Source organism: Watersipora subatra, chromosome 4 (assembly GCF_963576615.1).
Source record: "Watersipora subatra chromosome 4, tzWatSuba1.1, whole genome shotgun sequence".
Taxonomy (NCBI): domain Eukaryota; kingdom Metazoa; phylum Bryozoa; class Gymnolaemata; order Cheilostomatida; family Watersiporidae; genus Watersipora; species Watersipora subatra.
The window spans coordinates 54,152,201-54,179,553 of record NC_088711.1 but is presented as its reverse complement, the minus strand read 5'-3'; the positions used below and the strand labels follow the sequence as shown (position 1 = coordinate 54,179,553).

Sequence of the window (27,353 nt, the reverse complement as noted above, 5' to 3'; positions counted from 1 at the left end):
ATTTCCGTTTAGTTGTTGCAGTAGTTCATTTCATCTTTTACAAATACTGTATTATACATATCATGCATTCATAAGCTATTATCACTTAAATCTTGAAAACAGTTTCTGTTTTGGCAGCATACCTCTGTGTTGTTTTTATCGAAATACTTCATGTGCCAAGTTTTTCCATATGCATTTATGCATATGTAATATAAATTTTAATATAATGGAACAGTTGTTATTTGCCTGAATATATCATTTGCTGGGTTTATGCATTTGTAATACAACAGTTTGTATGAGTAACATGGTCCACGCAAATCTATTATACATCTACTTATCATTTGATATATCCTACTCCATATGTTATAAATAGGTTTTCTTCTGTCAGGGCACTCTAAACGTTGTGTAGGAGTAGCTTTCATTAACACCCAGCTGGAAAATAACTATTCAATATGTACATTTCTGTCATTTTTCACCGTTTGTTTACAAACGGAACTAGCATTCGATTAGCTCTCCAATATGGCGCATACGTTTACGTATTATTATCAACGTAAAAGTCACGTGATTGCCATTGCAGGGGTTTTAAGTTCAATGGGATTACTGTATCTATGGCTAGAACGTTCTACTGAAATTCTAGCTCGATAGTTTGGTTGTGCGTCGGTAAGGCCGTAGGAAGAAATTATACTGCTCACAACGACTTTGCGGACTAACCGGTTGCCAACAAAGCGGCTTCTTTAGCGAACTTCTAAATTAGTGAATTTCTTTTTTAAATTTCATTCATTGATCGTTTAACAAGTTACATACAATTAACGCAGCGCATTGTTGTAGAATTTATATAATAGTTGTAACTCAGTACTTTGTATTATCTGGTGGACAAAATGAGCGCAGCAAAGAAGCAAAAAACTGTAAGATTTACGTTATCCATGCAATTTTTTATGCTTCTAGTTTATAGTTGCACATTCTAGAATCCTAATTTATGTAGTGTATAAGACTTTATTATCAAAATTTTAAGCTACATGTGTGTTACAGATAATTAGCTTTATGCATCTGAACTTTTTCAAGTTGATATCAAGACTTTTATGGCATGATTAACCTATTTGTAAGCCTTCAAGGTGGTTGATCAGATAGCAAATACGTTTACAGTTACCAACTTATTTTATTTTCATTCCGAGAGATTACATACACATAATGGCCTGGCAGCCTAGCATATGATTCCAAGTCGCTAATCTTTGATCAAAGAACCCCAAGCCCATGTTTATTGAAAGCTTATTGAAACACCAAGTTTCTATATAATGGCCTACTATGTAATTTAGTAGGCTGAACGGCTTGTATGACTTTTTATCTACTCTAATTTGTATCCGAGTCATTCACTTTGCAAGTGTTATCATGAATACAAGTTGTTTTCTTTTAATTTACACATGACTAATTCTGTGAAAGCTAATTTTATGGCAGGTTTACCTGATAAGTACATGTACCTGGGCAGACCTGCCAACCCAAGAGTGAGGTAATGCGTGAGATTTGGTTTTGGGGCAATTGATGTATCAATGATAGTATATATAAAATTATGGAAATTGGAGCAAAAATCTCACGCATTTTCATTTTTTCTTTGGTGTGATTGCGTGAGTCTCACGCCCAATGCGTGAGAGTTGGCAGGTATGTACCTGGGTAGTTTTGGCAAAAGTTGTTTGCGTACTGCATTTCAAACAATAGTTCTCTTGAATATTTGCTACAAATAGTTACTTTGTTTTTTTTTGCCACTCATTTGAATTTCATTTGTATTTTTTAATTTAGCTTATTTACGGCTCTTTAGTAGGCCTATGTTTGTCAATTCTTGCTAAGGTCATTCATCATATTTCAGGATGTGAAAGCAACCAATGTAACTTTTCAAAATAACGTGTTGGTAACAAGAAGTGAACGAGGACAGGTGCTTGGGAACAAAGGAGGATTTCGTGGATGCACAGTCTGGCTCACTGGTCAGAGATTATGTTTATTCTACAGTTGAATAGTAAATCCTGCAAGGCCTTGTTATGAAATAAAACCAGTGCTGTAGTTTGGTCCATGGTCAATAACCATAGATAAAACCATAGACCATAGATAGGTTGACCATAGATAAAACCAGTGCTGTGGTTTTATCTATGGTCAACAATTAGGCAACAAAATCGCAATAAATAGGATTAAGATAGAATGAAGATGTCTGTGAATTGTTTTACTGTCACAATGTATAACTTACGAAAATAAAATTGACCAATCAAAATACTTGATAACATATTTCTGCTTGCTAATTGGTCAAGTATCCTTCGAGTTAGATCACCATAATATTTTGAAGATTATGTTGTGTAATCAAAAATTGCTCACAAGCAAATAATTCTTCCATGTTTTAGTTGAGATTTTTGTTGTTCGAATGAATCAAAATCAATTTTATTCTATGAAAGAGTTTGGTTTAGCACTTGGCAACTCATACCGTATTATTCATAATTAGTAAAACCTATATATAAAAATATTTATATTTAAACCTTATATAAAAGCGTTGCAAGACAATTATTATTTCATAATATGTAGGTTTGAACACTGCTTGTTCAGTTTTTAAGGCAGTTTGTAAACACAAAAGATTGGCATTGTAAGTAAATAAGTGTTTGTGAAGATGATTGCACGGTTTTTAATGACATGTTCACAGGCTGCAGTTGACACTATTGACAAGCTTTTGCGCGTGAGAATGTGGTGTAACGTTTTAGTGCATCCCTAGAGTATACCAATATTACCTATTATTATTATTATTATACTAATATGATTATTATATTTTGAACAGTTTGTAGCAAAACATGATTCCACTTTTGCATTTTAGAGGAAAAAAACACATGTTGTTTTTTATTTAATCATGGTGTTTTACTTTTGACTTTTACCCAATTCGTTGCTGTGCAGGTTGTCTGAGATTTTGAGATGTTTATTCTATATAAGTAAGCCAAGCCCTTACTATGGTGGCTAAAAAAACAAACAACAAAATCAGTTTTCTTGTTTACCTCAGGGAGATGAAATGTAATGCTAAATTTAGATGGACACAAACAGTATCTGTCAGATAATCTGGAATATCTCACCCTGGGGCTTGCTTGCTGACTTTCAGGTCCACGACCATGATTAGCCATAACATTGTACATCAGACATCACTATTTTCATGGCTAATTATTAATGGAATATTTACATAGGTATTTTTTTTCTTTCTTCTTTACTACCAATTTCAGATTTTCTATGATTGATGCAAATAAAACAAAAAACACAAATAGTTGGAATACAGGCTCAACCCAAAGCTATTTGGCCATATATGGTGAAAATCCTTTTACCCATAGTCTCCAATACGGTATTATTATTTCTGTCTGTTGTGATAACCTGCTGCTGTTTATGCAGGACTCTCTGGGGCTGGTAAGACGACTGTTTCGTTTGCTCTCGAAGAGTACCTGGTGTCGCGAGGGATCCCTGCGTATGTACTTGATGGAGATAACGTTCGGACTGGCTTAAACAAGAACTTGGGCTTCTCTCCTGAAGACCGAGAGGAGAACATTCGGAGGATCTCTGAAGTAGCAAAACTCTTTGCTGACAGTGGAGTTGTTTGCATTACGTCATTCATATCTCCATATAAAAAGGTGATACACGCAGCTCTTGACAACTCTATGCTTGTTTGTAATAGTTTTATGCTTGGTTGCTGATAACTCTATGACCCTTGACCTCAGACTGGTTGGTAAAACTTTAGGACTCGTGATAGGTCTGATCAGGTTGTGATAAATCTATGCTTATTTAGTAATGACTCTATGCTCAGTTGGTAATGACTCTATGCTTGGTCAAAGTGTCAGTTTTTAGATTTGTGACCAGCTATGTATATAATATTATCTATAGCTTTTCTGGTAGAGCAGACCAACCTGACTAGAAGGTTTATCTCAACTCAAGGAAATGAGCCGAATTATTGAAGAATTTTTGATTGTTGAAGATAATAAATTATTTTATCTTAAATTAGATTGTAGCCAAATAGTTTTTCAAAATGCCGAAGTTTTTGTAATTGTCAAACCTCCCCTAATCTGATATTCATTACAGACGATTTACATTCAGTCACTTAGACTCATGACTTCTGTTTCCCATGCCACAAAATAAAGACAGCAATAGGTTTGGTGAATTTTTGGATCAGATGCTATGCTTTTGCCATCATAAATGGTACCAAGAAAAGACTTGGATATATTTTCATTTTTAGAGCCAGTAGCCGTCTGGCTGTTTGCTGAGTTTTGATGGTTTGCAGCGTATCAACACTCTATAACCAGTGTTGCTGCCTACGCGGCTTGATGAGAACGCTGTCGTGCTGTTGTAATCAGCAAAAACCAGGCCAATACAAATGTCTGTAATAACTGAAACCGTCCAAAAATTCTGGAAAGGAACACTAGTCTATTGAGAAACTACTTAAGGATGTTTAGTGAAAGTTGGATAGGTAAAACTTATGGCGGTGGTTGACAGCACTTTCTCAGGCTATGTTCAGTTGTAAGCAATAGTCAGTCCTGGTTCTACCTAGAAGTGAAAGGTGCTACCTGTGGAGCAAGTCTGAGCTAGATTAGTAAATTATAGACACTAGTACCTTGGCAGTCCTTTGTGCCGTGAAAGATCATCATGTGTAATAACTATGTGTATAAGTATTCCACACAGCAACAAGGTAGTCGAGTGGCGCAGTTGGTCCATAATAGCTTGTCATGCGAATAACACTCAGTTGTTACCGTAGACGTTCCATAGTGGAAACTTGTTAACAAACATCTACTGGGCTCTATGCTATAGCCATGGTTAGGGAAAACCACATACCTATCATAATTGTGTTAGAAAAGTAACTGTTCTGTTTACTTTCCTCTGTAGAAAGTTATAGAAAACTAGTGTACTGACAGTCCTGTACACTGAGAAATCATCATGTGTAATAAGTATGTGCACAATTATTCAGCAATGCAGCGAGGTGGTTGAGTGGTGCAGTTGGTAGTGGGGCTGGTCGCTAAGCTGAATATATGAGTTCAATTTCCGTTGGACCCTTTTCTTTTTTGGTAGCCTTTAAGCATAACTTACCACGGACATGGCTCTTGTTAAGATTGCTTATCAAACGTTAGAAATACACCTTGTTAGTAGCCTATGTTAGAAATACACCTTGTTAGTAGCCTGTGTTAGAAATACACTTTGTTAGTAGCTTATGTTAGACATACACCTTGTTAGTAGCGTATGTTAGAAATACACCTTGCTAGTAGCCTATGTTAGACATACTCCTTGTTAGTAGCCTATGTTAGACATACCCCTTGTTAGTAGCGTATGTTAGAAATACACCTTGCTAGTAGCCTATGTTAGACATACTCCTTGTTAGTAGCCTATGTTAGACATACCCCTTGTTAGTAGCGTATGTTAGAAATACACCTTGCTAGTAGCCTATGTTAGACATACTCCTTGTTAGTAGCCTATGTTAGACATACTCCTTGTTAGTAGCCTATGTTAGAAATACACCTTGTTAGTATCCTATGTTAGAAATACACCTTGTTAGTAGCGTATGTTAGACATACACCTTGTTAGTAGCCTATGTTAGACATACACTTTGTTAGTAGCCTATGTTAGAAATACACCTTGTTAGTAGCCTATGTTAGACATACACTTTGTTAGTAGCCTATGTTAGAAATACACCTTGCTAGTAGCCTATGTTAGACATACTCCTTGTTAGTAGCCTATGTTAGACATACTCCTTGTTAGTAGCCTATGTTAGAAATACACCTTGTTAGTATCCTATGTTAGAAATACACCTTAATAGTAGCGTATGTTAGAAATACACCTTGTTAGTAGCCTATGTTAGAAATACACCTTGCTAGTAGCCTATGTTAGACATACACCTTGTTAGTAGCCTATGTTAGAAAAACACCTTGTTAGTAGCCTATGTTAGACATACACCTTGTTAGTAGCCTGTTAGAAATACACCTTGTTAGTAGCCTATGTTAGAAATACACCTTGTTAGTAGCCTATGTTAGAAATACACCTTGTTAGTAGCCTATGTTAGAAATACACCTTTTTAGTAGCGTATGTCAGAAATACACCTTGTTAGTAGCGTATGTCAGAAATACACCTTGTTAGTAGCCTATGTTAGAAATACACCTTGTTAGTAGCCTATGTTAGAAATACACCTTGTTAGTAGCCCATGTTAGAAATACACCTTGTTAGTAGCCTATGTTAGACATACACCTTGTTAGTAGCCCATGTTAGAAATGCACCTTGTTAGTAGCCCATGTTAGAAATACACCTTGTTAGTAGCCTATGTTAGACATACACCTTGTTAGTAGCCCATGTTAGAAATGCACCTTGTTAGTAGCCCATGTTAGAAATGCACCTTGTTAGTAGCCTATGTTAGAAATAAACCTTGTTAGTAGCCTATGTTAGAAATACACCTTGTTAGTAGCGTATGTCAGAAATACACCTTGTTAGTAGCGTATGTCAGAAAAAAACCTTGTTAGTAGTCTATGTTATTTAGAGGCCTTGTTTTTTAACCTTTTTGTCAAAAACCATGCTTAGAGTTTAAACGTTGAAGCGGATGCAATTCTTGTACAGGATCGGGACGGGGCCAGGAACCTACACGAACAGTGGTCACTTCCTTTCTTTGAGATATTTGTGGACACGCCTCTAGCCATCTGTGAACAAAGGGACGTCAAGGGATTGTACAAAAAGGCTCGAGCTGGCATGATAAAAGGTCTGTTTGCTGAAAACTAACAGGAAATTTATTTGCTGCTCATTTTGCCCAGTATTCCATGTTTTGACATCATAAAGTTTAAAATTAACATCGTAATGTCTCGGTATCTTGAAAAGGGTATTGAGGCTTCAGTGAAATATGTTTATCAACTTCTAGCAATAAGATCACCATTGCTCAGGATTTTTTGCATTTTCAACCCAAATTGTTTCACGACAAAACCCATGAACACTTTCATTAAGGCAGTTGTTCTCAATGAATTTTTAATCAGATAGACTGTGGGCATTCATATTGAAAACAAAGTTGTAAGATAGCAAATTGAGGCAAGCATTGCGTCAAGCGAGCCTGTTTTACATCATTAATTAGGCCATAGCCAGTCTCCTCTTATAAATTTTCCCTCGCACGACAATTTTTTAACGTCACTCTTATTATAGTGAAGACTACTGGATGCCAGCGTTGCCCGGGTGATAAAACAATTCTTTATAAAGAATTTTTTTTTATTTAACATAAAACAACAGTTACCATTCTAACTTTCAAACTTCATATCATGAGATAAGTGTTTGTGCAGTTCAAATAAAATAAGAAAAAAATATAACAACTGTAAAGGATTTTAAACTTTTAAAGTAGGGGCGGGACAGAAAAACATTGTGTTCCATATAGTGAAGCGAAAAAAAATCTTATAACAAGGTCATTGTGACCCAAAGGCGTGCTGTACTGCATAAATTAATTTAGCGCGTGCAATCGCGAAAAGGGTAAACAGCATATAGTAATGGGAATGGTGAGAACGGCTTAGCCTTGTGGTTAGGTGCAAGTGTTTACACACTTGCAGTTACAATATTTGTGAGTTCAAATCCAGTACGAAGGTGTTTTTCATTACTAGGATTTAATTGCTAACTCTGAGATATATACATATATATATATATACATGTATATAGAGCTTTCATCAAATTTGGAAGACAGGCGATTAGCATACATGTAGGTAGTACGAGTTCAAAACCCATACAAAGCGATCTTTTATGACACAGTTTAATTATTAATTAAATATTATTTCTTCAGTGTGACAATTTCAAGGAAGGTTACAAAACTAGAGTTTATAAGTATCTAGATTAAAAGAACATAACTCCTTCTAGTAAATATAAAGTATAGCGAAATATGTTAAGATATAAAACATTGCAGTAGGGGAAAAGTGGGTAATGTGGACAGCTGGGTAATGTGGACAGGTAAATTATTAGCTAAAGTTTACCCACAAATTGTCCACATTACCCACCCATAGTGGGTAATGTGGACAATTTTGGGGTTTACGATATGGTGCATTCTGGGAAAACTATTGCTTGTATTACAAAACATGTAATTAAGAAAAGAGAGCCAACAAACTCTGCAAGCTAAAGATATAATTTAGAATATTCTAGAGTGAATAGAATAGTGGTAACTGTAATGAAAAGAGAAACTGTCCACATTACCCACCCACTAGTAGTTGTGTATAGGTAAGGAAGTAATTATTACTGTCAATATTCTGTATCCATTGTAAATTAGAGCAGCATTTGATAGTCTGTCACTGTGATGTCACAATTCTACCGTATGCTAGACTGAATAGCAAGTATTACAGTTATGTGTGGTGATGACCCTTATGATTACCACTCTACTATTACCACTATTCCACCAAGGGGCCTTTTCATCGGCACTTTCATGTAAAAGACAAGGTTTTTGAGGCATAAACTAATAAAAAATGTCTGTGGTAAACCATAACAACGTACAACCTGATAGCAAATTGATACTGAATTACCTCCACTTTCCAATCATTGAACCACTGTTTATCCATAAAATGGTTTAAGCAATTTTTTTCCAATATTTAAACTTGTTGTGGTTAACCCCAGTTTGTATGCCACTCCATAGAGAAAATCTATGGAGTGGCTGTTTCTAGCTGTCATAGACATGACTCTATTTTATACAACGATCTTGAAAAAGTTGTCTTGTGTCTATAAATATTTCTCCTAGGTTATTAAAGAGTACAGTCAAACATGGATAACTCGCCCTCGGATAGCTCGAACACATGGTTAACTCGAACGGTTTCTTCGGTCCGTTCCCACGTAATGATAAATTGCTTTAGATAACTCGACCTCAACTCTTCACTCAAACAGTTTTTTTGCCCAACACCTACCGAGACGGTTGTTATCACTTTAAAAAATCACTTTATCCCAACCCATAGAGGTAAACCTCAACTTTTCGTAATTCATAGGCGTCGTTATTACTACCATCGGCAAAATATTTTTGTCAATGACTTTTCTAAAGGTTTGGTGAAATTTGATTTGACCAAACATCCGCTTAGAGATGGCCCTTCGGAAGCAAGGAAAAGTGAGGTAACTTTCGCATAAACTTCAAGAAAAATCGGCAAAATTGATCTTGGTTAAAACGCTCAAAAGAAAAGGATGTATTTTTTCTGAGCATTTCAACAACGATCGAGTTTTGCCAATTTTAATATAAAAACGTTCTGGCAATAACATCACCTCAAACAACAAACTAGTCTCAAGTGATAGAGAAGTCTCTATACTTTTGATAAAAAAGTTTTAAACTTTACATTAAAAGCAATTAATTTGAAACAAGCCATTTATGCTTTTGAATTATATTATAGTTTGTATATGTACATGTATCTACTAATAAATAAATACATGGACTTGTGACAGTGCTCTGATAACTTGAACGCTATGATAACTCGAATACTTTCGCTCGGTCCGGTGAAGTTCGAGTTATCCTTGTTTGACTGTATATGGCAACTCGAATCAATTGTGGCACAGCTTAACACTGGAGTTGTCATCCCATTTCTGCTCTTTGATGCTACTCTGAACTAAGACTGCCTATCATACTACTGCCTGTAGGTTTCACTGGAATAGACCAGGCCTATGAAGCACCAGATAGCCCTGAGCTAGTGTTGAACACTGACAATGTGACAGTGAAAAGTTGTGTACAAGCCACAGTCAGCATGTTAGAGTCAGCGGGTATTGTGCCCAAGGCTACTGTCGAGACTGTAAAGGTACGCTGTCATATCTTACCATTACGCATCTATGCTTTATTCCTGTCAGCCTAGAGTAATTCTATGGATTGATTTCAGTACTTAGTTCTTGTTATGTTCACTAGTACACAGGCAGTTCCGTGTGCCGTGAGAGGTCATCAGGTGTAACAACTATGTGCGCAATTATTATGTACTGTAGCAAGGTGATCAATTGATGTAGGTGGTACTATGTCAGGTTGCTAAGCCGAATATCCAAGTTTGATTTCCGCGTGGTACTTCTCTGCTTCAGACAGACACGGTTCTTATTATAGTAAAGCTATGTTTACTTAGTTAGGAGTAGTCGAATGCCAGGCGTTGCAGAAGTATTAAAAACGGCTTATAAACAGTGGCAGGTAATGTTGTTGCTTGCCATTAGCCTGGCACATTGTCAATGGTTAATTTGGGTAAGCTAGTAATTTAAACTTACTAATAAAAGCTGTGAGAGCAAGCTTTAGTGTAGTTGCGTAAGGCAGAGTGCTATGCGTATTGTAACCCATATAATGACTCGTATCGCCCTATGAGCCCAATGCATCTTACGTAGCTCAATTGGTTAAGTATTGCCGGTGAATGGGAGGTTCCGAGATCGAATCTTCCATGATACGGGTTCTTCATTGCTAGATACTAATCGCTATAAATAGACAGACAGAATCACAGACGACAAACTTTGAGATTTGTATAGATAAAAATAATGCGTATGACTTCCTTTATTTAAATTCTTTTAAAAGCAACAAGATTTAAATAACACTCAAAAACAGCAAATTTAGATCCACACAAATTTAGATCCTATAAAAATGGCAGCCAAAGTTGTCACATGTGTCATGTTCCACTAGACACTGTGGGGCTGTACGAGCAGCTGGTAAAACTACAGTATATATTACGAGATATGGAGGCACACACTACATCAGTTCTGAAATATTTACTGTTACTACAGATGTCATCGTTAGTTTAATTAAAGAGTGGCAAAGATAAACTCATAACTGTTTGTTTAATATACGTTTCTGTGTGATGAGAAGGGTACCAATTGTATTGAACAGCGTAGCAGTTCATAGAGTGCTGAGATCTTCATGTGCCAGACTAGGCATTACTCTATTGAATCTTATCTTGAATACCTCTATTGCATATCTCTAACGTTGCTTAGTTTTATTATATTTTGCTAGTGCTATATTATTTCGTATTGAGTGAATTCACACTTTTCTTACATATTGGCAGTCTTGGGTAATAATAGTTTTGCCTTTGTTTATAATTTTAAATTTTTAATACATATGTTATAAATTTGAAGATTAAGGGATTTTAATTTTGGTGATAGTTCCCTCTATTGTACTATTGTAGTTTTGGGTAAAATAGTTATTATTTATATAACTTAATTAGAAGTGTATTTATTATAAGGCAATGATTTTGAACAGTTTTGTTCTATATTCCAAATGCTAATGAGCTCATATATATCGGCTTATATCGGAGTTATCAACTCTTTTTTTACCTCTTTTCTAACTTTGCTGTTGACAGGAGTTGTTTGTGCCGGAAGACCAAAAGAACGTCGCACGAAAAGAGGCTGAGATCCTGCCATCCATAGAGATAACGCGCCTAGATCTCCAGTGGGTGCAAGTGCTGTCAGAAGGCTGGGCGTACCCACTCACAGGCTTTATGACAGAGACACAGTATCTCCAGTCGCAGCACTTTGGCTCGCTTCTTGAAAGTACGCATGAAAATCATTCCTTTTTGGTAAAGGTTCTATCATAGGCAACTATTAAACGCTTTTAATGTCAAGTTGATTGATGTGAGAACTAGCCAGATAGGTCTGTGTTAAAGTTCATCTTTTCACAGAAGTACATTATAAGTGATGAGGCAAGTAATATTGCCCCTATACTACTGGTCATTGCATTGTACAACAGAACATTTATCTGGAGCTTTAATGGGGATGATCTCCTATTTCAGCTCAAAATAATTTGGTCAGTTTTTGCAAAGGTTTTCGTTAAAGCATTTGTATTTATTTACTGGTTGCAAGCAGAAATAAGTAGAACTCGTCGTGGCTATTCCTGTGTTTGTGGTAAATGTCTTATGAAATCTACAAAAGTTGATTACGGTGTCAAGCAATTAGTGAGCATTTTTATAGCCAGTGGTTTTTCTGTGATGCCAGTTATAAGTTTGTTCTCTATCAACCCCATTTATCTCTAATCTTATGCGATTTCAGAAGATAGCTCAAATGGTAAGTGACATCTCTGCCTCTTTCCTTTACCATTCATCCTGACCTCACTCGTCATCTATCATGCTGTTTGTTATTTTGATAATGCATGCTTGTTGCTAACTTGCTACTGTCTTTATAGTGAGTTGGATTGGGTGTCTGGCATGTGATAACATGTGATAGCTTAACTGAACTCACTTATACCGAGTTGTTATTGTTAACTTTAACTACCGCATTAACATTAAACTTGACATAAACTAAACTTAAGTTAACATTTAATGTTATGGTGATCAAAGTAATAAATCTTAGATTATAATAATATAATAATACATAATATTATAATCTATATATTAATAATTTATATTGTAATAATTCATAATATAATAATTTATATTGTAATGATATATAGTATGATAGTATATAATATTTTAGACCTTATCAATTAGACCTTATTGCTCTTAATTCAAACATGTACATATGGTACAAGATAGTTTGTATTGAAAATATTATGCCATGCTATGTATAAGTGTAAAAACGTGTGGAAAAGTAAATACGAGGAAAAGAAAACATTTGGCAAAGTAACCATGCAGAAAATTTAAAATTGGCAGTGAAGTAAACATGGCATTGAAGTAAACACTGGGAAAATTCCATGGAAAAGACGGAAACTAAAATTTTCATGGGTTCAACCAGTAATATATACTATAATAATATATAATACAACAATATATAATACATAATATAATACATCATGCATGGATATATTAATAATTTTCTTCGACAATGCAGGATTTCAACTACTTTCCAAAAATGTACATGTATGCTATACGGGAATATATTTCTTTTAAGGACTCTGGCATGTCTGAATTCAGTTACATTAAATTTAGTTCATTTTACAACCTGCAGCTTTGCATGTTCTTTGTGCCATTGTCAAATAGGTGTTTCGAGTGAACTTTCTAAAGGACGCAAGTTAGCAGTCGTGGTGTGCCATAATACTAGCATCCGTAAGGGTAGTCATCTGTACCACATCTGCTCGGCATACAATTTATGTAACATTAGCTAGACTATTTTGTGAAAAACAGACTATTTTGACCTTATCATAAACATAATGTATGTATGTATAACTCTATGTATATAACTCTATGTATGTATAACTCTTTATTGTCATTAATAATCATCAACAAAATTATATTTTTCATTATATGCAAAAAAAAAACACTGCAAAGACAGAAATCAGGAATTATTGAGTGAGTTGAACAGACATGTTTTAAAGGTTAAAATAAAAGTAATTTAATAGCATTGCGGAGAAGTTACGATAGTAATAATCAATAAATACATTTTATGTAAATCGTGAACCCAAATGTTTGTGACTTGTACACTGCTGCATGATTTACAAAGAACATCTGTGGATATAGTTCATGTTAGTTTGGCGGTGGAATACATTTGACACTGTTTACATTGTAATCGAGTGAAGCAAGTCACATGATGCTGTTCTCTCGTATATGTCGTACGAAAAGGTTTTAAAAACAGAAATGTGTGCGTTAAGTGCTGTCTAGTTATCCGTCCTTGTATTACTAGGTGGAGTCACTAATCAGTCCATTCCTATAGTGCTTCCTGTCAGCATGTCCGATAAGCAGCGGCTCCAAGATTGCCCGGCCATGACACTCAAGTATGAGGGTCAGCCGGTTGCCATTTTAAGGAAGCCAGAGTTCTATGAGCATAGAAAAGAGGAGAGGTTAGTTTGTGTAACACAGGCTATAGAATGTTTACTTTTTTACTACCATAATGGATGTGAATACAGCCATACAATGACATACGAGCTTAATGCGTTTCGGGACTGAGCTCGTATGTAAATTCTGTTGTATCTCAAAGCAATATTTTTATATAAAATTACTAAATCGAATTAACCCGTTCCCACTTTCTGAAAAAAACTCTAAAAATACGATATTACGTTGAAAAATGTGTTTTTAATTGTTCCAATAATACAAACAAAATACCAAAAAATGTTACAAATACTTACCTAGTACCAATGAACTGCAATAAAATGTAACATTACAATGTAGAGTACTAATGGAGTTTTTATCTTCGAGAAAGATGTAGCGGCTAACGCGGTGTGAGAGATATTTGACAGCAACATGTTTGGTACGGTACACTTTTGTGACAATATTCAACGCAACGTAAACCTTAGTTTTGCCCTTAATAAATTTAGCGTATCAAACATTTTAAAATAATTTTTAATTATACACGAAACTTAATTTTATCTTTGTTTGTATTTTTTTATTATTTTCTTCCGGCCTTTTTGCCTCACTTTTGCTTTTACCCGGCTTTTTAAAAACTTTCAAATTATCTGGTGAGAAAGACCGAGCGATGCTGTTTTTGTACTGGCCCATATCTCGAATGTGTCAGATATTTGAGATATGTTCACATCTCAAGTATGTCTAGTATCTCAAAGCAAAAACTTGAGCGAAACTTACCTCGTATCTCAAAGTTCTCGTATGTAAGTATGTCAAGGTATGACTGTACTGTAATATGTATTTGTCATAAAGGAACAACATCGTGGAATAAAAGCCTTCAAATCACTGGTGGTAACTGGTAATTGATTGTCAGAGTTGTCAGTGACTGTATCAGTCAGGCACTGACCATGTCATAAAAATGGAAGCCGCTTCTAATGTTTTTATGGTGCTGACAACTCTCTTTGTTGTAGATGTGCTCGACAGTTCGGGACAACCAATCAGGGGCATCCTTACATTAAGATGATATATGATAGTGGTGACTGGCTGTGTGGCGGCGATATTGAAGTGCTTGAGCGAATCCGATGGGGTGATGGACTCGACAACTACCGACTCACCCCTAATGAACTCAGGGCTAAGTTTGAGGAGATGAAGGTTAGTGTAAGGTTCAACTCGAGGGTTCTGAGCTGCCCTATATATTGCATTGTGGTAGTTGAACAAACATTTTGAATAAAAAACATCGAAATTTTGTCTTCCAAAGTAACCTTTACAGGCGAAAATTAACTTATCAAATGGCACTTAACCCATGGGTGTAACGTACCTGGCTTGGAATGAGACTGATGCACTACCTACTGGCACTAATCACTTCCTATGAGTAGTTTGTGTGCTAATCTACTTTTGCCAGAGCATAAACAGTACTATAAGTGGGATTTGTATAAGTTCTTTTTGTAAATTAATACTTCGGTCAGTTTTTACGAGAGTTCCCTATTTTTTGAAGTTTTATGTTTAATAAAAACTATTAGTTTAAAAAACATTTAGAAATTTGATTACTTTGTTTTTCAATGATTTCTTCACAAATATGTGTACTTTCGTATTTGTTCCTTTTCATTTATCTATTTTGATGACAGACTAAAATTGAAAGATTTTAGCTCCTTCTTAATGTTTGTGACACACATCACTGTTGGTGGTGACACACGTCACTGTTGGTGGTGACACACGTCACTGTTGGTGGTGACACACGTCACTGTTGGTGGTGACACACGTCACTGTTGGTGGTGACACACGTCACTGTTGGTGGTGATACACGTCACTGTTGGTGGTGACATACGTTACTGTTGGTAGTGACACACGTTACTGTTGGTGGTGACACACGTCACTGTTGGTGGTGACACACGTTACTGTTGGTGGTGACACACGTCACTGTTGGTAGGCTAAAAAGAGCTGAACAAATTTCACCTGACAGTTTCAACTAAACTGGCTTGTACCAACTGTTATAACAGCTGTTTTGATGTCATCTTGTGCATCCTTCATAGCTTCTATTCTGTCTTAACAAGGAAGAACAACCTCTGATGATGCAAAACCCGCCAGTTACCTGGCTAGGTTTCAACTCCTAGTTTAACGATGAATAGCTTGATTCTTTTTATCAATAAAACATGCTGCAACATCACAACAATAAATAGATAGTTAAATAAATGGTTAAACAATAAATAGCTGGGTGGTAAATTCTTTTTATAGCTGACGGACTGTAATAAAATATGCTGCAACATCAAAACCTTTTTCCTTGAACTAATCATGGTTAAAGAACGCTTTGTGGCAAAGCTCAGTTCCACTGTCTGTATTATGCCATCATGACGTAACCTTATCTGTACCTGAAGATTAGTTTTGGAATTATCTCCGCTCACATCTGAATTTTACCTCATTTTTAGGCTGATGCGGTGTTTGCCTTCCAACTAAGAAACCCCATACATAATGGCCATGCTTTGCTCATGCAGGATACGAGGCGTCGGCTCTTAGAGCGAGGTGGGAACCTAAGTTTGTACTAGCAAGCTCGAATGGTCTTTTATTAATTTTACCATAAAAGGTGCTTCCTGATTGGTGGATAGTTATGAACTATTTACGCTGCTGCTAGTGAGTGGGGCCCTCAGGCTATTGCATATAAAAAATATATTTTAAACTTGAAAAAGTTTTTTGCTAATGTATGTAGCTTTACACTCTACATAAAATGACATGACTGTGTAATCATTGGCTCTGTTGGAAAAGAAAAATAACTAATAAAGATGAGCATACATAAATCTTTTGTAGATTTCATCAAAAATTGTCGGTATTTTTCTATCATTTACGATTGTTTTGATGTTTGAATTGATTTTATTGCCAGAATGTTTCTAGATTGAAATTGATAAAAATCACGGTTAAAATGTGATTAAAACTTTTATGTAAAGTTCATTTTTGAGTTAGCCGCCCATTGAAGTCTTGTTTGTAGGAGTTCTCATAGCATCATTGTAAGCGCATAGTAGCTAGTAATGTAGACTGTGTCTACATGACCAACTCTATGCGGGACGCAGTCAATTTAACCGTTATTCAGACAATTCATAGATTCTAGATTTTTTTTCTATGCACTATTTTAAAAACAAATATCCAAATTGGCTGTGAAGCTGGTTACAAACAGCTGGTTACAAACATGTTTATAAACATGTTTATAAACAAGTATGAATTAATATAATCCAAATACTGATGTTAGCATCTATATGAATAAACCCCGATTTGTCATTTTCTGTCTGTCAGTCTGCGTAGACTCTGTGTTTTTACATTATTTCACCAATTTCATAGAAATGTCACTCACATATGCTCCGTGCTTTCCACCAGGCTGCTTATATATTTGGTTTCAAAACTATGTCTAGTTCCTGAAAACCAGCCGCTTGACCACCGACCTCTGTGTTGACCTCTGGGTTGACCTCTCCGACTATCTGATTGAAAATGAAATGAATCCGAGGCATCACCTGGCTTATTACTAATCATATTTAAATGCATATCCATTTACTGATATAGTCTTGTCTATGAATGTGCATCTTAAATGTGCACATGTAGAGTTATCTTCTCTTTACAGGCTACAAAAATCCTACCCTGCTCTTGCACCCTTTGGGTGGCTGGACGAAAGATGATGATGTGCCACTGGCAGTCCGAATGAAGCAGCACGCTGCCATTCTTGAAGATAATGTCCTTGACCCCAACAGTACTATAGTTGCCATTTTTCCATCACCCATGATGTATGCAGGACCAACGGAGGTGTGTATGGGTATTTTCCGGAGTTACCAAGTAGGAATCCTTTTGGCTAAATTAAGGAAGTTTTATTTTAATCAATTATTATGCTAGCATGATTTTACAAGTACGATGAGTATTAGGGATAATTGAAACTAATGCATAAATTGTGGATGAAGTCGTAGTATTGAATGTAGTTATTTAAGATGGGTTGAGCATTATGTATTTTTCAATCGGGGTTGCCTACCAGAAAGCAGCTTTGGCTCAGTAGTTATGGCTGGCTCATTATCAATTGGTCAGTGATTCGAGACACATAAGAATCATTGGTTGTGTCAAGAAAGGCCAATCGTTTTGTCTGCTACCAAACCATATCTGCTCTCCAGTGTGGTTGAGTAAGGGTGGTTAGCAACCCTGCAGGGCTGAAACAAAAACCTGTCAATTGCAACTGCTTATCTGAAGTTCTGCATACTACAATGTTAATTTCACAGGGCTAGATTTTTCAATTTTTTTTGATGTTTAAGAAGGGTGGCTAGCAATCTGTTTAAGAATCAATTAAGTGAAAATAATCTTTGACTCACTGCACTTCATTATCACATGGTAACTACCATCCAATGACAATTCAACTGTTTTATTACCATCCAATGACAATTCACCTGTTTTCCTACCATCCAATGACAATTCACCTGTTTTATTACCATCCAATGACAATTCACCTGTTTAATTACCATCCAATGACAGTTCACCTGTTTTATTACCATCCAATGACAATTCATCTGTTTTATTACAATCCAATGACAATTCACCTGCTTTATAACCATCCAATGACAATTAATCTGTTTTACTACCATCCAATGACAATTAATCTGTTTTATTACTATCCAATGACAATTCACCTGCTTTATTACCATCAAATGACAATTCATCTGTTTTACTACCATCCAATGACAATTAATCTGTTTTATTACAATCCAATGACAATTCACCAGCTTTATAACCATCCAATGACAATTAATCTGTTTTACTACCATCCAATGACAATTAATCTGTTTTATTACCATCTAATGACAATTCATCTGTTTTACTACCATCCAATGACAATCTGTTTTATTACTATCCAATGACAATTCACCTGTTTTTTAGTCGAAAGGCTAGTTTAGTTTGAATCTTTAGTTTAAAAATCTTTAGTTTAAAGGTTGGTTCATACTATATCGACGTATCTTGGCATTGATCCGACTATACTTCGGTGATTGCTGGTGATGACAATCTTCACACTGTCACAAACCTATCCGTGTTTGCATCAAGAAATCCTCTGTGACGTAGTGTTTTCATCTATCTTTTTAAGTTTTTACGAAGAAAACCTCTTTGTTTTTGCATGACTGAATCAAATACTAGTTTTGCAGCAACTATCATAAATGGAAATAAATAAATCACACTACCATCGCTGAAATGGTGCACATTGTCTAGGCTGTCGTCCATGTTTGGTGAAATATCAGGAATGTTTGACAGCTGCAAACTTTCCCGATGTATCCGCGTTGCTTCATCGATGCTATCGGTTTATGGCACTGATAGTCGATGATGAACGCCGAAAGGACAACTCCTGTGGACAGCGATATAATGTGAACCAGTTTTACCTTTAGTTTTGACAACACGGAAGCAAAAATAGATTTAATGGTTGCATATCAAACTGGTAACAGTTATCCATAGCCCCAAGTCATCATTGGAAACTCCTAAATCTTACAATTTAGAATCTTCATTGAATTTACCTGCATTTCACTCAATCACTTGCATGGCAACTAGTTACGTGCAGTTCAACGATATTCCTGCGATTTACCTGCAGGTCAACTTACATACCTGTCTGTCAGCCAATTTAGGGCAGTGAAATTGAAAGGCTCTCTAGTCAAAGTGCGGGAGTGTGCATTGCTCAAATCAAAATGCTGTTATTTTTGCAGGTGCAATGGCATGCAAAGGCTAGAATGTCTGCTGGGGCTAATTTCTACATAGTAGGACGAGACCCTGCAGGGATGCCCCATCCAGATGGAGGAAAAGATTTATACGAGGCTACACATGGCAGCAAGGTGAGGATATCTTTGTGATTTTATAAGAATACAGGGAAGAGTTTACATAACCTTATAAACTTACTTATGGCAGAACTTAAAAACATATAATCCTATAATCATATAATCCTATAATCATATAATCCTATAATCCTATAATCATATAATCCTATAATCCTATAATATATAATATAAATGTAATTTAGATACATATGAAATATATATAATATAAACATATAGTATACACTTTATAATATAAACGTTCAATATTGATGCATTTTATCATTTATATATATTTTAATATGTACATGTATATTATATGTTAATATGTAACATATTTTAACATATAATGGTAAACTAGTAAACTTTTGCAAAAAACTTACATGTAGTGTATTCAACTTCCCATAAGCAGAGTACCTCATATGCCTCAATACCTCAATTTTCATTCGTATGCAAATAAGGGCATTTGGCTTGTCTTAATTACTGGAACTTTTTGCATATCTGGATTGCTTTACCTACGTCTGAGTCAAGTGTAATGAATGCTTATATGCGCTGCAGGTGCTGACCATGGCTCCAGGACTGACCCAGCTTGAGATAGTACCATTCAGAGTGGCAGCGTACAACAAGGTCAAGTCAGCCATGGATTTTTTTGACCCTAAAAAGAAGGAAGATTTTGAGTTCATTTCTGGCACAAAAATGAGAGCGATGGCGAGGAATGGAGTAACTCCACCAGATGGATTCATGGCTCCATCTGCCTGGAAGATTATGTGCGACTACTATCAATCTCTGCCAAAGCAAAACTAGACTCTACCATTGACTTGAAATAACAATCTCTCAATATGGCTGTCAATCTCTGTAGAATCTCCCGCCCAATATAGCTACTCCTGCCCACTATAGCTACTCCCTCCCACTATAGCTACTCCTGCCCACTATAGCTACTCCCGCCCACTATAGCTACTCCTGCCCACTATAGCTACTCCCGCCCACTATAGCTCTTGAAACATGTGCCTATTCTAGGTTTTTGTTTTGAATTTATGTTTCTCCTTTTGAATTTTTTCATTTGTTTTTATTGGCAATCATTGCTGTGCATAATCAGGCAGAGAATCTCCACTCGATTGCCGGACAATATCTACATTCCGGCAATATTATAAACAGCGGCCAGTAATTTGGCTATCAGCTTCATTGACTTCAATTTAGCTAAAGTGAATATTTTTGTCAATGTAATCTCTTCTTTTTAAACTTGCTTAGAAGTGTGCTGTTGGTGAAGCTTTAAATTAATCTTTAACATGTTTAGCATTTAGGAAGTGCTTCCTCGCACTCGACTATGTCGGCATTACTTGTGTGGCCGGTCTTCTGGGTGTGTTACTGTTTCCTTCTCTTCTTGATCACTCTTTTTAAATCAAATAACTGCATCATTATCTTTTTATAATATGAATAAGCACTGCAAAGAAAGATAGAAATAAATTTGCTATCCAATTATTGGATATGTAAAACTTGCTTTTTCAAGTTACATGTTCTTGTAGCAAGATATGACAGATGACTTTTGAGAATCTTGCTGGTTTATGTACCCAATTGTTGTTAGATAGCCTGATTTAACATACAATTCACTTTCTAACTATAGCCAATGATATACAGCCCCCCAAGGATAGCCGACGGCTATCATATGGGCGGGTTTAATAAAGGAGCTCAGTTAGGATTGTGCTAACCTGGGTTTCGGAGCAAACACAATTCTCGCGGGGCGGTCGCGTTGCCTTGTTAGGTTTTGGAAAACACGACTCGCTGTTATCGTTTCATTAGCTCATTCAGTCAGTAGACCCGCGGTTCATAATAGCAAACCTTGAATTTCTACAATGTAGGGGTGATACCTAACCAAAATAATGGATCCATGCAAAATAAAACATTTCAAATTACCTACTTTTAGTAATTTTAAAATTGGTAAAGGTTGTAATATATGCTCAAAGTTGAATATAATTTACCCAAAATTACCCGAAGAACGGCCTTTTTTTCTAGTCTTTGATTAATATGTTGCCACCCCTAATAGAAAATGACAAAGTCTTTCATCGTTCTCACACTGTTTTACCTGGCCAATAAGATGGGACAGCAGGCAAAGCTGTGCAGTGTAGTTTTTATACTCAAAATCTAAATACAAAACCGAATTTGAGCTATTTTACGATTGTGACTATTAATACCACGAATGCTTGCGAATGGCAACTGACTGATTATAATGGTGGCAATATTGGAATACTATGTTTATTTGACAACAAAATTAATTCAACAGATAAATAAAATAACCACTACAGTTCATAATATTCGTAAAAATGTTCATAATATGTTTGTTCGGGTGCCGTGTTCGGGTTCATCCCAACAGAGCTCCATCATTACACCCCGCCCATATGAGAGCCGTCGGCTATCCTTTGGGGGGGGGGGCTGTATATCATTTACCATAATTATATCGAGTAAAGTTATATATATTCATGTATATTCCATATTTTTCTCTTCACAATAATATTAGCATTGAAGCTTCTTGGTTCCTAAATAAGAATGGGGTAATAAGTTGCAAGATTTTTAAGCCAAGCTGCCAATGTAATTTCAGTGTTAGTTTTAAGAAATCAGTCAGTAAATTCGAGTTCTCTTTATCGGTTCTCCCTCCAAAGTTATCTGCTTCTGTTAATACAGTAAAAATTTGTGCTCTCAGTTATCGTAATCTTTTTTATTAACTGAGAGTTGTCTCCCGTTTTTCAATAAACGGGTAGTATCGAAGACGTTTAGGCAATGTTGTAACGAGTCAACGCATAGATTTATATGAGTTTAGAATGTGCCGTCATAGACCGCGTGTCACCTAGGAAACCTTAATACTGCTCCTCCAAAGATACTCGCTAGTTCTCATAAGATCGAAAACGAAACTCTCACTGTACTAAATCAAACTTATTTTGCATTGCAATCATGGCAAAGGAGCCTCAAGATAATTCAAATTTTTGTGCAATGCTTCAACGGTTAAAAGAAGTTAGTAAGCAAACATTATTTTACTTAGATTGCTACTAGTACTCCGTCTCTTGCCCAACTACTTGCCATCAATTATTTTTGAAAAAAAGTGTTCTTAATTTGCGTTGCCTATCCGCAATAACGTAACATGCTTATGCATAAACACTAACTAAATATTTAAGCACAAAATTAGTATTTTAATATTTTAATTTAGTGTCATTTAATAGTTGATAGCTATCGTTAATACAATATTTGGGACTCTGTTGTTCATAAATAACCAAAATATCTATATTTTAGGAAACTACATCAGTTCGCCGAAAGATAGAGATTTTATTTGATTCAAGAGGATTTTTTAGCGCTTCACAGGTAAGTGTAAAAAATTAATTCACGACACACCTGAACATTTTTAACACTGTACTAAGGTAACAAATCACAACTCATACTTTTTTGCTGTTTGCTTCAATTGCAGGCAGCGCAAGTGTTGAATCACATTGCAGCTCCATCTGACAAGGTTAAAGCTATAAAAATTATGGAACCAGTAAGTATACATAATGCTTTGACTTATGCAGTTTTTATATTTAAAAGTAAATGTTTTTGATGATATGACAATTTTTCAGACTGCTGATTGAACTGTTAATAGAATGTTGCGTTTTTTACTGTACACACTGCTCAGTATAGTTGTGATAGGTGAATGTGGAAAATCTATGTTATGCATAACTACTCCACATTTACACACAGCATCAGTGTTGAAATTACTATGTCATTTTATTCTATTTTGACTGTTTAGTTTGTGTACTTTTGCTTAGCTTGTGGGAACTAATTTTAACATTACTGGTTCAGGTACTAGTGAAGATGTTGCTATTGTAAGAAATACTGGTATTTACTATTAACAGTTACTTTTTTATTCTATAAACCTAACAATTAAATTGCACAACTATTAAAATTCCAAAACATTAAAATTAATGACAAAAGGTTAAAATAGCTAATGAAAGTTACATTTTTACTCGCAGTCATCCATGCTTGTTTGCTCAGTCTCATACGGCTGTGAGTTTTGACAGTCAAATGAAAGTTGCGACAGTCCATAGGTAGAGTTTCAGCCGTTGCCAAAGTGGCGTAAAAAAGGCTCAGCTGATAAAGGCGAATGAGACTCCATAGGTGGGAGAGAAATAGACTTTTCAACAAGCAGAGGGGAAAGCGCCCAAGGAGGCCTTTGAGAAAAAGAGAAGCTGAGTTGTTGGAGCTGTTCTCTTTTACAGATGTCTAGCATTTGGGATGGCTAACCTGTGGCAGTAGATTGAGTGTTAAGGTTCAATGCTTTATGTCAGGAGTGAATATTTCTTGTTTGCGTAAGTCTTCAGCTTGAGTAAGTGATGTAGACACTGTGGTCTATGCCATATTTGACCAGACTGGCGGATCTGTATGTGTACTCATTCGATTAGTCTCTAATGCATGTTTGGTGATTTTCTGGTGATGGTGGTTGGTAGGTTTAGTTGTTTTCCTTACATCCCTTTGGCATGTTCTCCATCTGGCATTGACGCAATTTCTATGATTAATTCCTCTAAATTTAAAATTTCTAAATTGCTTTTGACATTTTCTAACTATTGGATCTTTCGATGCCTTTAGGCGTTGTCTTGCTGCTTGTATGTATTATATGCTTATCCCATGGTCTGGCTGCCTTTCCTGTTGGTATGTTATATTCCCAATATCTCCACACAACATTGTTGTGCAACGAAAACTTAATATTTTACATTTGTTGCTATTTTAAGAAAAGACAAGACTTGTTTTTAATGAATGTTGATGAACTAAGGTGTGTTATCAGCTAAAAGATTTATTTCAACCATTGTTTACTTTTCTTTTAGACTTTTTTATTTAAGGTCACTACAACAGCTTTACGTCTGCCTTTTTTGGACCATCATTTCCTAACCGCCATCTCTTTTTTGTCAGATCGGCAAACCTTTTCTCGTGTTTTGTCCGCCCACTTGTTTGCTCAATGCATGTTCAATACACGTGTCAGTCTTGTTTTTTCTAAGCATTCCAAACTGATCTCATTAATCACTGTTACTCTTATTTTCATCTTAAGCTCTGCCAGAACAAATTTAAGCCACCAAAACTGCGCAAAACAATACTTTGAGTAATAATAGAACTACTACTTCTATGTACTTCATAGAATTTATCAATTGTTGACAACTCTAATAATACAATCTGAATTTGGCTAGACTTACTGCAGTTTATGAGCCTAAAGTCAAACTCAAGTATTATCTGCTACCCAAAGAAACCTTCTGTCATTCTGTTAATTTTTACAATGATGAACTGCCATAACTGTTACATTTAGTCAAATATCTACTATACTGTAGTAGTAAGTTTCTACTTGCAGAGGCTAGTGAGAATGACGTGTGATGATGCAAGAGCAGTGATAAATGCCGTAAGCGTACACAATGATAAACTGATTGTCCTTGACTGCATCAAAAGGTTAGTACATCGTGATCCCTGATGTTATATCTTTATGTTTTTTTTTTAGTTCCCTTCCTTCTTGAAACTAGCTAGACTGTTAAATATCTTGACATCTACTTCCTTAAACAAAAAGGTTTTTGATAAAGGACATACATGTATGTATTTGTTTAAACTTTTTAGAAGGTATATTTGCTATGAGCAGTGGGTTGACCTGGAAGTCTTGTAATGGGTAGATAATGATTCACTAAATTACTGACAAGTACGTACTATCCATTGTGTATGCATGAAGTAACTGCATGATACCCAGTAAACAGTAATACCAATTGTTCACAGAGCACTGGTTGACTGCAACACCGAACTTGGAAAAGAATTCATACTGAGCTCCTTTCCTTATGAAGAGGATAAAGTGAAGGCTTTGAGAATATTGGCTACAGTAAGAAATACTTTTGAATCATCATTAGTTTTACCTGCTCTACCAAATTTAGGCTATAACTGTTGACTGAGTCTACAGTAAGATTGCTGCAACTAAAAATAGCTACAATAAGGTGGTAAGATGAACCCTACAAGTTTGTACTACTGATTGCTATTTTTACCTGTAGTACATGGTGCTGTGGCTATTATAGTGTATACTGAATTGGCTTTTTTGTGCAAATTTATTTGTTTTATACAGGTGCGTTATGATGTTCACGATGTCATGGCAGCTGGGGGCCATCAAGGATATGCTGCAGTTGGAGGACTATTCACCCAATCACGACCATTGGAAGCTCACCTATTCGGACCAATTCCTGAACAATTACAAAGAGCTGCGGTAAGCACCCCTAGTTTGATGTTGAGAAGATGTAGAACCATGGCTATACATATTTAATATGCTTTTCAGTAACTATAAATTTTATTTGATGGTTTAGGAACACTGTTTTGAAGCATTGGTATTACATACTAGACATCATTGGCAGTCCTGTGCACCATGATAGATTGACATGAGTGACCAGTACGTGCGTAGGAATCTTGTAAAGTAGTAAGGCAGTGCAGTGGCTAGCGCCAGTCTGTAAAACGGAGGATGTGAGTTCAATTCTCAGATGAGGCAACTGATTTTGCTAACGTTGTTATCGTGGCTTTAGACAGACGAACAAACAGTTACAGCTCTTATTATAGTAAAGACTATACAACAGCTTATGGGCGTGACAGCTGATGTAGTTGCCTGCTGCTTGCCATTAGCCTGGCACATTGCCAATGGCTAATTTGAGTAAGCTAGTACTTTGAGTACTTGCTAACAAGAGCCGTGAGAGCAAGCATAAAATCACACTGCACCACGCAGATCTGTATGCACATTTTCACTCACAGAGCGTCATAGTGTACATTGCCCAATAAATCCATCATTGCTTAATCGGTAAAATATTTGCCTGGTGAACGGGAGGTTCTGAGATCAAATCCTCTGCGATATGGATTCTGCATTTTATTTTAATAGCTATAGCTAGACAAACCGAAGTACACACAAACACACAAACTTTAAGACTTATATATATATTATATATGGGTTTTTAGGGACATGGTGAAATTAAGATACCAAAGACTGCCCAGCCTGGAGTTGTACCATCGGTGTACACCGGACATCCTTCATACGCTTATCCCCAAGATAAGACATACGCTGAGGTCAGAGGTTACCCGGAGACAGAAGGTTATCCACAGGAGACAGAGCCTGAGCCGGCATATCCTGCAGGTGCTCCTCCATTGAGCACTACAACCAGTGGTGCCCCAGCACCTATGAACTGGCCCAGCCTACACATGAGGTAGAGTTTATCTTACAGTGCTTGTAGCTAAATACACCTTTCATTTTTCTGCGTAAATTAACTACACGTAGATAGCATGAAGTAATCTAATGATGTCTATGTATTTTGTTAGAGAGCCAAGCTTTCAGAGAGATGTCAGCATTGGACAGAGAGAACCAAGCGCTATGCAGTCATTCACTCGAGGCACTTCTATATTACGACCTGACATGACCTGCTAATCACCTGCTGAAACCTGCCTATATGCCCGTTTTAAACCCCTTTAAACCTGTTGCCAGCATGCAATGATAACAATATGTCACTAATCGCTAGGAAACAGTTTTCGTCAACTATGTATAAATGTCTGTTGCTTCTAAGTGCTTCTAAATAACTGTAACCGTGTGCAAACAATCTTACAAATGCTTTTTATTTTTTTGGCTGTCACATATTTTATTAGTCCTGAAGCGCTTTACACTAAAATAATAAGTACCGGTATTTGGGAGTTGTATAATTTGCGATGGTTAATTCTGTCCATCATCAAATTTCCCGTATTTTTTAATTCAAGAAAATTTTAAAAACTTATTCTTTATAACGATCTAGTGTTTTAAATACTATTAGTATAGTAATGGCATCATTGCTAAATTTGCTCAAGAGTTATACACCAGATGGTTATTTGTGCTACTCATATC

The 27,353-nt window shown here is 36.0% G+C and overlaps 2 protein-coding genes across 3 annotated transcripts; both read left to right on the top strand.

Moving 5' to 3' along the window:
• The first annotated feature begins 732 nt into the window (after positions 1-732).
• On the top strand, positions 733-20,931 carry LOC137395150 (bifunctional 3'-phosphoadenosine 5'-phosphosulfate synthase-like). Of its 2 annotated transcripts, XM_068081974.1 has the most exons (13): positions 733-884; positions 1,838-1,952; positions 3,379-3,614; positions 6,571-6,709; positions 9,580-9,734; positions 11,256-11,445; positions 11,941-11,955; positions 13,507-13,663; positions 14,633-14,813; positions 16,085-16,178; positions 17,263-17,441; positions 19,364-19,489; positions 20,027-20,931. In XM_068081974.1, exons 1-13 carry the CDS (start codon positions 858-860, stop codon positions 20,270-20,272), a joined length of 1,860 nt encoding a protein of 619 aa, XP_067938075.1. In that variant the 5' UTR covers positions 733-857; the 3' UTR covers positions 20,273-20,931. The 2 variants fall into 2 exon arrangements, with proteins under 2 accessions (XP_067938075.1, XP_067938076.1); XM_068081975.1 differs by lacking the exon at positions 11,941-11,955.
• A 1,409-nt stretch (positions 20,932-22,340) lies between these two features.
• LOC137394711 (uncharacterized) lies at positions 22,341-27,101 on the top strand. Its single transcript, XM_068081478.1, has 8 exons — positions 22,341-22,471; positions 22,748-22,816; positions 22,920-22,988; positions 24,825-24,919; positions 25,235-25,334; positions 25,572-25,709; positions 26,444-26,688; positions 26,801-27,101. Exons 1-8 carry the CDS (start codon positions 22,412-22,414, stop codon positions 26,904-26,906), a joined length of 882 nt encoding a protein of 293 aa, XP_067937579.1. The 5' UTR covers positions 22,341-22,411; the 3' UTR covers positions 26,907-27,101.
• Positions 27,102-27,353: the final 252 nt, after the last annotated feature.